Genomic DNA, 15,450 nt, shown 5'->3' with positions numbered 1-15,450 from the left:
AACTGTTAATTGTTAACTAAACTAAAAAAAATAAAAAATAAAAATGAAAACGAAATGTTGCCTTGACAATCAAAATAAAAAAAATAACCTGAACAGGTTTAAGCTGTAATCATAGCATATAAATAATACTAAAATTACCCAATTCAAAACAGAGTGTCAGTGTGTCTAAGTGATGCAAATTGTTCAGTGATCCTTTCTGCAATTGCATACGCCAGAATGCGACAATTGATTTTCTTTGTGAGTGGATCATTGACTCAGTCAGTGAACCGATTCATTAAAAAAAACTGATTCATTTAGTAACGAAATGCAGGGATGAGTCACTTGATCATTTATTCAACAGATTCGTTAATTCGTTCACACATTCAGGAAGGAAACATTTGTTTGAATAGACGCACAATCAAAGTAACTGGCAATATTGTATCTTCTGTAAGTAATCCAATATTAATTTTGTATTTTGAAATGCTGGGTGTTTAGGCTGTATCATATACAGTATGCATAATGATCAACACTACATATTTAAAAAAAAGAGTAAAACTCTTGTTTGGAACATACCCAGGCGAATGATAACAATGAGAATTAAGAAAACTTATCAGTTAATCACATTTAGCTCATTGATAAAAGTTCAAGTTTTACCTTATACCTGTCTCCCTTTTTGTAAAGTCATACATTATTAATGGCATAATCTTTATGGCTGGTGCTAGCCTTATCACTTTAAAAGCCAAGCTTTGAACAGAACAGTACACAAAGTGACCATACAGTGTTGTTGCTTCTGTTGATGCATTAAGAACCTGCGAGTGGTGTAATTAAAGATCGCAATCCGAAAATGTGGATTTCTGCAAAACCTCAGCAAGACTGTATACATCATCTATAATGAACTGGCAGCTAACCTGATTCAGGCATCAGCATGAGCAGGTTCCTCTCACGGAGAGCTCGGCTCTTTCCTCTCATGTCTGCTCTGCGTTGGATGTTTAGACTTGCAGATGCGTTGCTAAAAGAGTGGAGAAGCTTTCACCTAAAGCAAATTTACTCAACAGAATGCATCCTCTGAAATGCAACAAGCCAAACAATTGGAATGAATGAGTGCAAATGGTTTTTCCAATCTATCAGCTGTGCAGGTAAATTAGGTTTCAGGAAGACTGGGGAAATAATATGGCATTTTAAACCACCTCATTTTTTTTCAAGCAACTAAAACGATTATCAGAAATTCCCTCTGGCTTCTGCGAAATTGACATTTAACTAAGAAAAAAATAGGAAATAAAATGAGCGATATAATGGGTGGTGGGTTAGAATCTTAAATGGATTTCAGAAAGTTTTCTTTCTCCATTGTGATGAAACTGCATCTTCAAGACTAACTTTTACAGGCATTTATAATTTCCCTCCAGCTAATAATTGTATTGCCATATTTACATAATGCAGTCTATATCAGATCTTAATCAATGCATAATTACATTTTCTGCATTCCCTATATCATACTTTCCAAAGTCTACATTTTTTACATACATTTTAAAAGTTTTAAAACTTTATCTACACGAATTTGTTATTTACAGTGTTTTTATATCTTGAATTGAAATATAGTGCTCTCAAGAGAGTAGGTGGAAATGAGAAGACCTTCAGTTCATGGCTGAACGCTCATTAAAAGCTTTCCTAGTCATCCTGGGCTCATGGGAAGTCCACAGTCCACACACTTTTTTTTTTTTTTTTTTTCTCAGCTGACAAATCTCACTCCACCTGAGGGAAAATCTTAGGTAGGGCATGAGCTGCCATCAGAAATTAAAATGTTTGATCTTCAGAATACACTCTGCATGTGAAATGTCAGTTTTTACAGGAAAATGAGGATTTAGTACACATGTGGTTGATGCATGGGAGGAAACTGAGAGGTATTTTTCAGGGACAACCATGAAAAAAAGATAAATTAATATGGATTGAAAATGGTCTTACTGAAAATGGATTAATGCAGCTCAAAAAACTGCATTTCAAATCAGTGTGACTTTTCAAAACGCAACATAATCGTAAGAAATTCAGCTAAATTCCAAGCGTGAACAAACAGCATGAGAATTTTAATACTTTGTTTTGTAGCCTTTAATGTTCAGTAAGCTGTTGTCTGTCTGTAAGTTACACCAGAATATTAGAAACACTTCAATTAGCTTGTGTATGTTCCTAAAAATATGGATAACCAACATAACTATAAAGGTGGTAAAACACAAAAACACCATTGGGGTAATTCAGGACAATAAAATAATGCAATAAATACTGATTAAAAATAATAAATTGTAAAACACTATAATAAAATAACAAAAAACAATATAAAAATGAAAATGTGACAAAGGGACTGGGAGTAAAGGTTGTGACTACTGGCAAAATAAAATAAAAATAATAATAAACCTTTACAGTAAAATGTTAAAATGTATTTTTTTTTAAAAATCACTGTATATGATGAGGTAACTTACAGTTAACCAAATTAAAAGTTGAATATGTGTATTTGCATCACCAATACTTATAAAAAATGTCATAAAGTGGTGAATAACATTTGTGAATGATTTTTTTTTTTTTTTTTACAGTGTATGAAAGGTTTGTACATTATATGATTTACAACTACTTTAGAACATTTTCTCATAATTTTATCACAGGCAATGTAATGCAAAAATGATTATGATCCATAAAGAAAAAAACCCATGCAGCACTGCTTGCTGTTTCTGTTATTGTTATTAATTTTTAATGTGCCCAGAAGGCACCGGACAGCAGCTGCCCACCTTGGGAGAAGTCTTGTCACTGGATTAAGATAATGATAATATCAATAATAAATGAGAAGGATATTTGTATACAATTACATACTGTGTATTTATACTAGGCTTCCAAAGTCTGAGAAAATAAAAAGAGGGAAATAGTTAAAAAACGACCAGTAACACAAATGTAAATCAATTCCTAATATCACATTCAAAACATGAACATATCAAATAAAGCATTTACAAGAATATAATTTAGAAAGGGCGTAAATAAATGCTTTATCATAGGTGAAGATTAATTGCTCGGGGAGTGACGTAGCAGCCAGATCCTGGGGGTTTAACTCGCGCAACGCGCAGACACACAGACCGCGTTACCTCGTGCGCTCGGACCGCGTCTCGCGCTGCTGGGAGTTCACTAGCGAGACTTCAGTTCACCGTCGTTCAAGGACAGATAAAGCCAGAGAGTGGCGTTTGTTCAGATTAACAGAGGAAGAATTAGGTCATCGCGTTCTGGTCGAGGTGTGGGGCTCATCATGAAGATGTGCGTGATAACAGCGATGGTTTTCCTGGTGCTCTCCGGGCAGTGCGGCATCCTGGCTGGGAAAGGTAAGGCAGATCGGACAACTTGGAATGTCACCGCATGAGAAGAAACGCCTGGAGCGGTCAGTCACTTAGATCAGTGTCTCGGATCACATGTTATCAATTATCAGTTTGCAGAAATCACAGCGTCAGTGACAGTCTGACAGTGTCTTAAATCAGGTTGGGAATATCTTACGTAGAACAAGTTTGTCTTTCTTTCCCCGTTTCCTTAACGATTAACCTAATTTTAGGACACTTCAACGAGATCACCAGCATCTTGAACAATTTTGAATGTTTTCATTGCTATAGGAACCATAAAGAACCATAAATCATGTATTTACGGTTTCTCAGCATGACCGTAATATAGCTATTTTCATCGATATTTCATTGACCTTTAATGCGCATTTCTACTGATCTTATCTGTTCTGTTCAATGATGACTGCTTGGTGTATATTACTTAAAGACTATATAACATTAGATTTTAAATTGCTCCCATAAAAAGAAAAAAAAAATCTGTTAGTGTGTTTTGGGAGCACAAACATTGAGATAAGAGATCTAAGTGTGTCTCTGGGGCAGTGATGAATATGGAGCAGCTCAGTTATTTGTTAGTACACAAGTGGAATGCTTTAGATGATATGTGATAAATTACAGTCAGATTGGATCATGCAGACTGGCAATGAAAGGCAGAGAGTGTCATTTCAGGTTCCTTATCGAGTACATATTCATCCATTAGGAGTTAATAGCTTGTTTTTGTTTTTTCGAGCGTTCTTTTATTTGTTCCATCAGTATGAGTTTAACATGCATGGTGACCCTACTTTTAGGACACCTAAATGAATGCAATCATAAGTGTCTGCTGAGCAAGGCGATGAGTGTTGCATCTATTTAAGAAGTGATTTTGAGATAAATCTGGATGTTTTTGTTGCAATAAGAATAATAATCCCAGATTTATTGAAATTTTATTGGAGTTTTGAGATGGCAGGTGCTTTAGTGGCCCTAAAATACATTTTGTAAAGGCGTATTTCTCCTTGGTTGATAAGGTATTCTGGATGGTTGCTAGGGTGTGTCTATGAAGTTTCTATTTCAGAATGTTTTCTTGCTGGTTTGAGTCTCCCTTAGGTTTCTTTGACATTTTGATATGGAAGTATGAACCCTCTGACTCCTTTTCAATTTTAGTCTAAGGGATGTTTTTTGGGGCTGTTTTGTCACCATGCAGGCATACTGTACATAGTGCATCCAATCCTTAATAAAAGTCATAGATCACTTGTCCTCAAAAAGCTATCATTCATGGCTTTAGTACAGACAGTAGCATAGTGAGTTATGTGCTGTAGTTCGGGATGAATAAAGAATAAAAATAATAGTGATGCTTTTCTAAATCACTAACCTATAACAGAGCCTATGATTTTCCAAGCACGAGTCTCAATATAGCCATTTCCCCTCATCAATATTTCACTGACCTTTATGGTACATTTCTAGTGATCTATCTGCTTGATTAGTTTAATGTACAATGCTCGTAGCAGCTGCATTTTTCTTAATCTTGTCCATAAGGCTTAATGAGGTTTTCAGTGGTTGCATAGTCCTTAACACTTCCAGAACATAAAGCAGGATTTTCCGTCGCTCCCATGGAAAAAGCTGCTAATGTGTTTGTAGGAACACAAACATTGAGATAAGAGATCTAATTGTGTCTCTGGGGCAGTGATGAATATGGAACAGTTCAATTATTTGTCAGCACACAAGTGGAATATCTGTCAGTAGGCCTACCTGCGTGCCCTGATTTACTTTCCTTAGAAGTAACTCCTTGCTTGAGATTGGGCTCCTCCAGTGTAACAGATTGGCGAATCAGGGAATCAGAACCTTGAATATTTGCATATAAATTTTCTGGATTCTAGCACCATAAAATTTTGACCGTGAAGGAAAAACAAGTTGAAAATTCAACTCCTTTATGCATGAAGAGCTGCACAAGGTAAGTATGGCATTCAAAGAGAAGGAATTTAATAGAAATATGAGGCAGAATCGCAAATATAAACCAATCATTAAATCTAAGCCATCCACATTATGACTCAACACTTTCATAGGTATGATATGACATTTGCAAACCTTCCAAATCTTGTGATATGTCTGGCAGATTGCCTTCAAAACTCTGCTGCTCTAAAAAAGAGGGATTTCATCAAAATTACATCAGAATGCTATTGTAGCATTGAATTTGCTAGCGGTCTGGCTTATTCAATGCAAAACAGTTCATTTAAGACGTAATCACATTACCATATTACAATGTCAGTGTCAGTACATCACAGAATGAGTTGAATTACACCATTCATGCACTATTCATGTTTTGTGAATCTCAATCTGCACACAAGGTTGCTTGTACTGTCTTTACTTGTATGTTTGCATATTAAAAGGAATACATTTTGTCATTACGTATGTGTTTGTTAACCAAAGCAATGACCTTGGCATTGTTAGTGCGCTGCTAAACCAGATGGATTTCGTAACATGTAGAGCTTGACTGCTTTTATGAACTTTCAGCTTGTTTTGATGTTGTGTGTTATTGTGTCTGAGAATTGGAGAGTATTTCTAAAACTCAGAGTCTTGGAGAGAAAAAGTGATTCAGAGTTTAGCTTCAGCATGCTGGAGCACACAAGAAAAGGATAAAGCAGAAAGACAGCAGTGACAAATAAGGGTAGGTCTGTAAAAGCAGGCTGAGATTTATGCTGGCCTTTTCAGAGAAGGCACAGCGTTATCCCAGAGCTAAATAAATTGGGTTGCTGATCTGGAATAGATGCATAACTTAGGATTTCGTGCTGCGACCTAAGAACATCAAGCTTGGGGGAAAGCAAAGGCGTTCTCTTTTTTTTTGCATCAATGCCGTTGTTCAGGGAGCAAAGTGGAACATTGAAAACACTTCACAAAGTGGACCACAGCTGTTAGATCTGTCTTAGTCCTTTGTTTCGCGAGATTCAGCTTTCTTTTCTCTGTGGCTTCTGAAGGAGCATGCCAATCTTCAAGCCAGAATGTCATGCAAATGCTCAACTTAATTTAAACGTTAATTACACAGCATGCATCATTAGCGTTGGTGTGATGAACGGCAGGGAGGGATGAGGGAAAAATGAAAGGGAGGAGACGAAAGGAAAGAGCTGCATTTGGAGGTAAGATGTCCCTGTCAGTGACACTCTATCCCCAGCTGGTCAGAAGGCACCAGTCTCTCCCAGTGGTCAGCTCTGGCCAATCTGCACAGGAATAACACTGTGTGCTCTTCCACACTTGCAAATACAGCACAGCTGTAGTTTCTACTCCAATGCATTTCTGAATCATGAAGTTCAGAACAAGTATGCACACATTAGTAACCCCCTAAAATAAGATTTTGTCATCATTTACTAATCCAAATGTCATTCCAAATATATTCAACATATGTCTAGGACAAAATGGCTTCAGTATCTTCTTTTGTGTTCCACAGAAGACTGAAATTCAAACAGGTTTGGAACAGCAGAGTAAATGATGACAGAACTGTGAACTATCCCTTTTACTTATACATGCAAAGTCATAGTTCTAAATGCACGCTCCCGCCAACAAATAGAGTGTATTTTTTCCTCTCAGTGTGGCTGATTGTTTGCGTTATGAGCCTGGTGCTAGTGGAGCTTTGGGACCTTGCTCGTATTTGCTGACCGTCTGCGAGAAGTGGGCTAGTCCCTGAGATTCAGTCTCAATTAAACTGCTCCAGCTCCAGAGAGAGAGGGATTCTAGGACGTTTTCCTCCAGCTTTCCTTCTAATTGCCTGCGCTGGGTGCTGGCGAGCTGACAACTGGCTATTGGGTGAACAGGGAGCTCATGGTGATTGGGTATGAGCGTGTAGGCGTATGCATGGCCGTATGTTACCGAGCGATGGATTGTGACTGTTCCCTTGTATGATCCATGTCTTTCTTTAGAAGTGAATGCGATTGAATGGATGTAATCATGGTGTTTACAATGGCACGCTACAAGATGGATTACTTCCAGTAGACCGCAAGACAGAACCCGCCTCTCTGTGCAAGAGATTGAATGTAGCTTAGTCAGAAAGCATCGTGTTGGAATACTGTCCTCCATCTTTCCAAACCCAGAAAACCCAGAGAAGTCTCTGAAACATCCATGCCACGCTATTATTAAACAAGACTTATTGTGTAGACCTTGCAGCACTGTCACTCACTGACCTCGGCTTTTGTGCTGCACTGAACTCGCTGTGCTGAAAAGAAGCTAACTGCATGGAAGCAGCAAACATAACTCATTCCTGTCTTCCTTTAGGTACACCTTTACCATAGCATCTTTTTAAGGGCAACATCTCCCAAGTATATGTTGCTCTGACCTTTTGCCGCTGTAGGGCAAGTCCATACTCCATGTTTCATTGAATTGGACTCTAAACCTTGTCTCAGCAAGCTTGCCATTTGTACAACTTGGAGTAAAGTCATTGTCTGATGACCTGCAATGATTGGATCACGCCGCAAGCTGCTGGCAGCTCCCTTGGAATCTTGGAAAGAAGCAGTGTACATCTCATCTTTCTGGCTTGATCTGTGGAAATATTTTGTCTGACCTTCTGTGGTGACAGGACGGCTGAAAGAAAGAGCCAATCTGTGGCTTTAATAGAACTCGGAGCCAGGTACAGCGCACAGCAAAGACTTCACTGTGAAGGTCCAGATCAGCAAGGCCATGCTTAGATAAGTCTTGGAGACTCTGGCTTGATACTTGCAGCAGACATGTTTATGGCATGTTTCTTCACTGTGTTTAGAAGGAAAAAGGATTGATTGGAAACCGAATTAGGCAGCTCTGCCCTGCAGAGTTTAGCACCAGTCCTAATCAAACACACCTGTCTGTAATTCTTAAAGGTTTTGGTTAGATTATTCAAATGTGTTTGATAAGGGTTGGAGTTAAACTCTGGGGAAAGTGGACCTTGGGGGACAAATTGTTCACCTCTGCCCTTCAACTAGAATGATTTATTCTAATGATTTATATATTCATGGCTCTTCAACTATTAAGCTTATCTCTAACCCTAAGCAAACCTCCCCAAACTAGAAAACCATGTCTCAAGAATTACTTAAAAATGACAGAAAATTGTGCTAAATTAAATTAAAAAAGTACGCTGGCCATCCAAGACTAGATTTGAATAGCCCTGATCTATTGTATCTGTTCGTTTTATTTTTTATTCTTTTAGGTGGGAATCTCAGGCAGCCATATTAATCGTACAGTACAACAAGAAATAATGATCGGTGGTGCTCCTGAATAGCCCTTAACAAATACTACCACCAGTTTAATAGTTTTATCTTTTCTTGTATTAATAATTTTTTAACCATCTTGTCTGGAATCAAAACTCTTTTTTCCCCCTTTTTTTTCTTATGATTATTGGCTGCCTTGGAATGTAATTGTTTTTCTTTTCACTGCTTCTACTTTTGTCCAATTCTTCAAAAAATTGGCTCCGATGATTGTTGGACTGGGCTGCACAAAAATGACTGAACAGCTTTTAGAATTTTGCTACTATTACAGAGAGGCAACCTTCCAAAATGAATGTGACTTCTGGCACGCTAACCAGTGTTTTTCTCTGACATTCTCAGCAGCATGTCATTGGTAGAGTGGAGGTTTCAAAGCTAAGGTCAAGCCCCATGAAACACAACTTATATTTTACCCTTTTCTTTTAAATTTGAAGGAGAAATACATCATATTCCCTCTGCAGTTCCTTGTCTGAACCTTTACACAGTGTCTACATAACTATTTAAACATGCGGCCCCCTATGCATGGTATGCAGTTATATTATTTAGCTGCTATTGCTAAACTTGGAACACTTTTGAAAGCTTTCCATGTAACTGCAGCTCTCCACTTTCCCCCAAAGCATTTCCTTAAGAGGTTGTGTCACTGTTTGTATGGTTAGACTGCAGTGGAGAATATGGCTAAATTTGATGCTTTTACAGATATTGCTTTTTTTTTGTTTCTTTCAGCTGTCAGTGAAACAAAAACAGCCATTTTTACCCTTCAGACTAATTCTTACGTAATTTCTCCTCTGCTCGTCTGGGTATGATCGAACACCTTGCCGCCGATCTGATACCAGCAGAGCCTATTTTAATTGAGCGGTTGGTGGATATTCTTGTAACACGCTGAGGGAATGCAAGATACAGGTGCTGCCCTTTGTGTTGTTTGGATGCTCCGAGAAGGCTTGGAGTTTTATCTTTGGCTCATAAATGAGTTAGGAGGATGTTAATGTTCCACGGGTACAGGAGACACCCAGGCTGTCAAACTGCAGGTGTTTGTTTTAGATAGGAGCAGCTGCGGTTCCACCCCCTCCTTCCTCCCAGGTGGAAAAGCGCAGCAACGGGGCACGCGGCTCCTGATCTTTTCTCTCACTTGCGCAAACACACACACACGCGGTGACTGTTGGGACTCAAACAGAGATAATGTGAATTCACTTTGCTGGGTAGTTTTAATTACAGCCAAGTTCTGCACACATCAGCGTAAAATATTAATGCAGGTGCGACGTCTCTCTGTGTTTCAGTAGATGAGTGTGACTGTGTTTGAGTTGTTGGCTCTAGGAGATAGTGAGAGAGAGAGGGAGTGCACACTGGTACAAAGGGAGATGAAAAAGAGACAGCCACTATCTGTCTGAGTGTTTTCATACGTGTGGCGCTTGTCATATGACTGTGCTGACTGAAGCTGAAATCAATAGTGCGCGCCATGGGCTTCTCGCCACCACTGCTGGAATGAAAATGCTATAAAGGCACAAGCAGGGAGCAAATGGGTATTTTTGAGGTGTATTTGTAGGTTGTATACCATACGTCTCTTTCCTCAGTGCTTGATTTCCTGTGGAGTCGTAGGCTGGCCGTGAGCTGTCCCACTTCAGTGGTGGACGGTGCTGCCCTGCGAGAACAGAGGAAGTGGAAACTTGTCCTGTTGAAAGCAGTTTTTTTTTCATGGTGCGTCCTGCAATCAAAGGCATTATCTTTCCTTCTCGCCTGCAGTGATGCACATGATTTGCTTTAAGTGTGTTTGTTAAAATATGGGCTTTTTCGTAAGAAAGAAGAAAAAAGAGGAAGATGGGGATGGAGAAGATAAAAGGAAGAAATTGGGAAGATTTTCAGCATCCGAGTCGAAAATGGTTCTATCAGTCACCTGGCCTCAGAACTTCCACTAACAACCTCAGCCTCATGCTCTCTCGCCATCATACCCTTTGTTCTTTTTGTGTGTGTGTTTTGATGTAATGTATTTACTGTGCGGCAGGTTCTGTAGAAGTAATAAAGGGATTTGTAGAAAGATCTCAGACAGGGTTCAAAATGAATTGCAAGTAAAATTGACCTGTAAATATCTTATTTTGTTCAGCTTGATGGTTGTTTTTAGTAACTGAATAATCCCTCCGATTTAATTTTCAATGCGATAATGTTTGTCTTATCTGTCATCAATGTAAATAAATCAAGAGACTGTCTCTATACAGTCTGTAAAGAAAGGCTGTCATTGGTTGGCTGCTTCTAATCAGTTTTACCTTATTGTAGCTCAATCAAACATCAAAGCCAAAATTGTTTTTATGTTTTTGTTAGAAGTGGTATTTTACTGATGATGAGACACAGAGAGACTAGTATATGATAATGTGAGTGATAAATGACTCGTGGTGTTTGATGCAAATAGGCAAGGGAGAGATGGCTACAATGAACTGCTTACTTTGTCACGGGGATGGAAATATTTATATACACAGTGTTTGATGCAGCGTTTTTTTTTATTTTTATTTTTTATGTGCTGCTGAATCACCACTGCCATGGCAGACAAAATAAAGGTTTGAATGTAATGACAGTGTAAAGGCTGTATGCTGTAAAATAAGGGCAGAAAAACACATCTTTCTATTGAGTTGGAGTTAAACTAAATATAACTAAAATAATTGCTTGACCAGTGTAGCCCGATTTAAGAACTAACGACTTATGAACTGATTCTTTTAATGAATCATTCCAAAAGACACTCAAAACTCAGCAGGTTCTGTTGGAATCAGTCTGAAAATTCCTTTATTAAGTGAACTGAATCATCAGCAGTTACTGATTATTAATTATCTGAAATTGAATCAGTACATGGATGTATAGGCTATATAGAAGTTGCAAAAAAGAAAAAAGAAAAACAGAGTTGTGTTAGATATATATAATATGCAATGCTGTGCAAAATGCAATGTTTTGCTTCTCTTCTGACCACTACAACAAATTATGTGTCCTTGTGGAAAACAAGGGCTAAAACTGAGAGAGGGGAGAGATCTAAAGCATTTGAGTGAAGCCCAGGGCTTGGCTGAAGGATTGTAAGTCACTCAGAATGACATCCTAACAGAAGCTGATGATCTGTTAGTGAAATATAGAGAGGGGCTCCATGAATCCTCTGGACCCCTCACAGACGCTAGGCTTGAGTTATGGGCTGACCTTACAGGGTTTTTTCACACAGTGTTGAAGCGAGATGCTGACCAATTATTTGGACTTATTACATATCTGCGCTGAAAAGACATAGACATTTAATATTCATGCAGGGACATAAAAAAAAAAAAAAAAAAAAAAAAAAAAAGAGCAACACTGTTCTGTTTCCCATGAGCAAATTTCTTTGGAGTGTGAGATGCTCATGTAAGCGTTAAGACCAAATAAATAGTACACTTTTATATAACAATACAGTGGCAAATGTAGAGAAGTAAAAAAAGGGGAGAAGATTGGATTAGATAACATCATAACCCAGATGTGAACTAGTGCTCGACTGATATGTCGCCAAGGCCGATTATATCAGACACCCTTTGTTATTTTTAATTAATGGCATCGGCTAATAAATGATGAAAGCGGGACTTTTATTTTGACACCACTTCAAACAGATGCACTTTATTTGAGAAAATATTATTCCCAATACACACAGTTAGGTCAGCGCACTGTTGGTTACAGTGTTTACTTCCTTTTTGTCATGTTTTAAACAATTTCTTAATCTGTGAAATATATTAGGCCATAATTTAATTGTAAAAATGTTTTTTAACATTTATTTAACAGATTTTTAATTTTTTTTTCATATAGATTAATTTATTAAATAGTAATTTATTCATTGCTGCATGCTATTTGCTGCCTTAATTATTTTATATTAATCTGCTTTATTCTGGCTGTTGGCCACCCTGCATTCCAGATACCAGCATTGCTATTAGCCATCATAAAGTACACCTTGTTCAACCACTAATTTAAACGGTTATCTAACGGCACAGCAATGCTCTAAAGGCGCACCATTGCTCAATGTGATCTGTATTATCTGCAGAAAGCTATGTGTTAGTGTTAGCATTCCCATTCAGGTCAGTGGTACTCGCTCAGCTGTTGACTCTGGATCCAAACATGGTCTATCTAAGCTAGTGTAGCAGTTTTGTAAAGACCTTTGATAGGTGCTCTTTGCTCATTCTAGCTCTTACTTTGTCTGTTTAAAAGCCAGAGAGATCCTGGCTTTTGTGCTGACCGAACTAGAAGCCAGCTGCTCCTCTTGCAGGCGTTGAAGAGGGTTTTCAGGGCTGCCAGGCATGAAGGTTTTCGATGCTGACACAGAGCCTCTCTCTAACTCTCCTGTCTTTCTCCAGTCTGAGTCATTATCTCTCCAAAACCCCCTTTCCTCCACCTTCTCTCTACCCTCTCAGCGAGAGCACTGTGCGCTAGGCTCGCAGGGAAAAAGAGCACAGTCCTAATTGGATTTGGGAGCAATCTGTCGCCTCGCCTTTCTCTTTCGGATCACACAGACAATCGCAGGTGCACATTATTTCCTCACTGCTGTCCACGGGACTGCAATGTTTTCGTGTTGGCCGGCTCATCTTGTTAATCTTGTTTGCCATTTACACTGAAAAAGAGCTGTGTAGAACAACCTTGCAACAAGGCTATGGTTACTAAAGGTTTCATGAAAGTTTTAGAAAATGCTTTCTAATCCAACTGATTCCGGCTCGGTCTTGCTGTTTTGGTACAAGGGCTGCCTTAGCTTAGGGTGAACCTGCAGGGATCTGCAGTGACTCTTGCCAGCACCGCACCAAGAGAACAGAAATATGAAAACAACACAAATGTGTGCTACCGTCTCATCGCTTGTGTGTGTGTTGTGTATCTGCACACACTTCCCCTGAGTGCTCATTACTCATGTTTGGAGCTGAATTGTCCCTGTCTGAACACCTGTGCCAGTGTGCTCCAGGCTCCCAGATGAATGCAAGTGAGGCAGTCCGGTCTCCTCCTCTCTTCTACTTTCGAATAAGTGTTGTTGTGGTATTGTACTGTTTGATTATTATTTTCATATATCAATGAATTTAAGGTATAGTAAGGTAGTTTAAAAGCCTATGGTACTATAATTGTGTCTCATCTGGTCTCTGCTTTATTCTTATTGTCTCTGACCTTCTCATCTTTATCTCTTCTCATTTTCATGTAATTTTCATATATTTTTGTATTATGTCATCTCTTTCTGTTTGTGTCCGTTTTTGTCCTTGTCTTTTCTTGTCTGTTCCACTCTTCTCTTCTCTTCTCTTCTCTTCTCTTCTCTTCTCTTCTCTTCTCTTCTCTTCTCTTCTCTTCTCTTCTCTTCTCTTCTCTTCTCTTCTCTTCTCTTCTGTTTTAGCACCTTTTTTCATCTTATAGTTCTCGCATCTTCTCTTCTCTTGTTTCCTCTTGTCTTTTAACTCCTTTCTTTCCTTATCTGTCTGAGAACTCTCCCACTCCCTCTCTTTTGTTTCATCCCGTTTCTTTCTATCTTTGGCCATCTCTCTCACCTCTCTTCTTTCTTTTCCTAATTCTACCTGGTTCCGGAGAGCAGGAACTATCTGACCTATTTTCAGCATCTCCAGTGTATTTTTGTGGCAAAGTGTCACGGAAGTAGCATTTCCCCTTACCTCAGTCATGAGATGTCTACCAAAATTGTCAAATTTTGCGTAATTATTTAACTTTTCAGCCCTTTTCCTTAGAATTAGATCTAACGTGTCTCCTATTAATGTCTCAAATTTCATAGAGATGCCAAATTCTTCAGTCAAGGGTTAATTTTTTCAGTATGAATGCAAGTATTTTTCATCAAATTCACCCGAAAGCAGGGTATTCTCCTAGGGAATTTAACAGAAAAAAGCATCTGAAATAGCAAAATAAATAAATAAACCTTTCCCTCTGGGATTATAAATTGTGTGTTGCAGTAGAAATCTCTCAATGTCTGAAGTGACTGATGTCTGTTTGTTTTGTCTGAAAAAGAGTGAATGTTGGTGTATGCATATGTCCATGTTATCTCTCTGTGACAGTGGTGTTTGGACGTCCTTTCCAGCATATTTCACTCTGTTTTGATGTCTTGCTGGGCTCTCCAGCGAGCGCTTCCTGCTGTGGGCCGCGCTCAAGCGTAACCACAATGCCATCGAAGCTCCACGCCCCCTCAACCACACGCTGGGTTGAGAAGTCGACTTCCTCCTCCTCAGTTGTCCTGTTGCCATATCTCGCTGTCTTACCCCCTGCCTTTCCAACCGTCTGCCTCTCCTCCTCGCCTCGCCACAGCAGTGCATCTTTCCTGCACCAAGAGAGCGTCCCCCCTGTGGAAGAGCAATTTAATCTCTAATAAATTATGTTTGCAATTGTTTTACATGGGATGAGTAATTGACTGCATCAGATCGTTTGCATTAGCCTTCGTTTTTGCCAACATCCCCTACTATCTTACAAACAGATGAAACCGAGGGGACCAGGCATCAAGGAAAAAATTCAGTGGTCTCATTGACATTTCATTTGTTTCGTTTTGCTAGCATTATTTTTACCCCCGATCAGCGGAATAGAGAATTCTGCAGGGTCAGCTCAATTTGTGTGTGTTTATTTTTGCTTTTTGTCTGGCTGCCCTGCTCGCATCACTTTTAAAAACCGCTACTCTGGATTTCAGAATGGCGGATAAACGCTGGTTTGAGACATGCTTCACTGACAGCTGCTCTGCTGAGGCAAGTTTTGTTTGAGGACTGTGTGTGCGTACTTGTACAGCCTTTCCAAAGCATTACAGTTATTTCTTCCAGACAGCAAGAGATAAAATGGAGACCAAACCAAGACTTTCGTTTAAGTCTCTAGCTTCGCCTGAGGAAAAGCACTTCGATAATCTCACATCTCCTCTTCTCAGAAGAGATTTCCGCCACATCTCAGTCCAAGTCCACACTAGTATATTTTTGTTCAAAACTGCACAG

The 15,450-nt window shown here is 39.0% G+C and overlaps 1 protein-coding gene across 2 annotated transcripts in view; it reads left to right on the top strand.

Annotated features, from left to right (window-relative positions):
• The first annotated feature begins 3,037 nt into the window (after positions 1–3,037).
• The window catches only part of clstn2a (calsyntenin 2a), a 228,798-nt gene continuing 216,385 nt past the window's right edge, over positions 3,038–15,450 (top strand). Inside the window, exon 1 of one of the 2 annotated variants that reach the window (XM_026205013.1) lies at positions 3,038–3,329. In XM_026205013.1, the coding sequence (XP_026060798.1) occupies positions 3,257–3,329 (73 nt within the window). In that variant the 5' untranslated portion in view covers positions 3,038–3,256. The remainder of the gene's footprint in view (positions 3,330–15,450) is intronic. The other variant, XM_026205012.1, reaches the window with a different exon arrangement.

Source organism: Carassius auratus, chromosome 27, assembly GCF_003368295.1.
Source record: "Carassius auratus strain Wakin chromosome 27, ASM336829v1, whole genome shotgun sequence".
NCBI classification, from domain to species: domain Eukaryota; kingdom Metazoa; phylum Chordata; class Actinopteri; order Cypriniformes; family Cyprinidae; genus Carassius; species Carassius auratus.
This window is presented reverse-complemented; position numbering and strand designations above follow the sequence as displayed.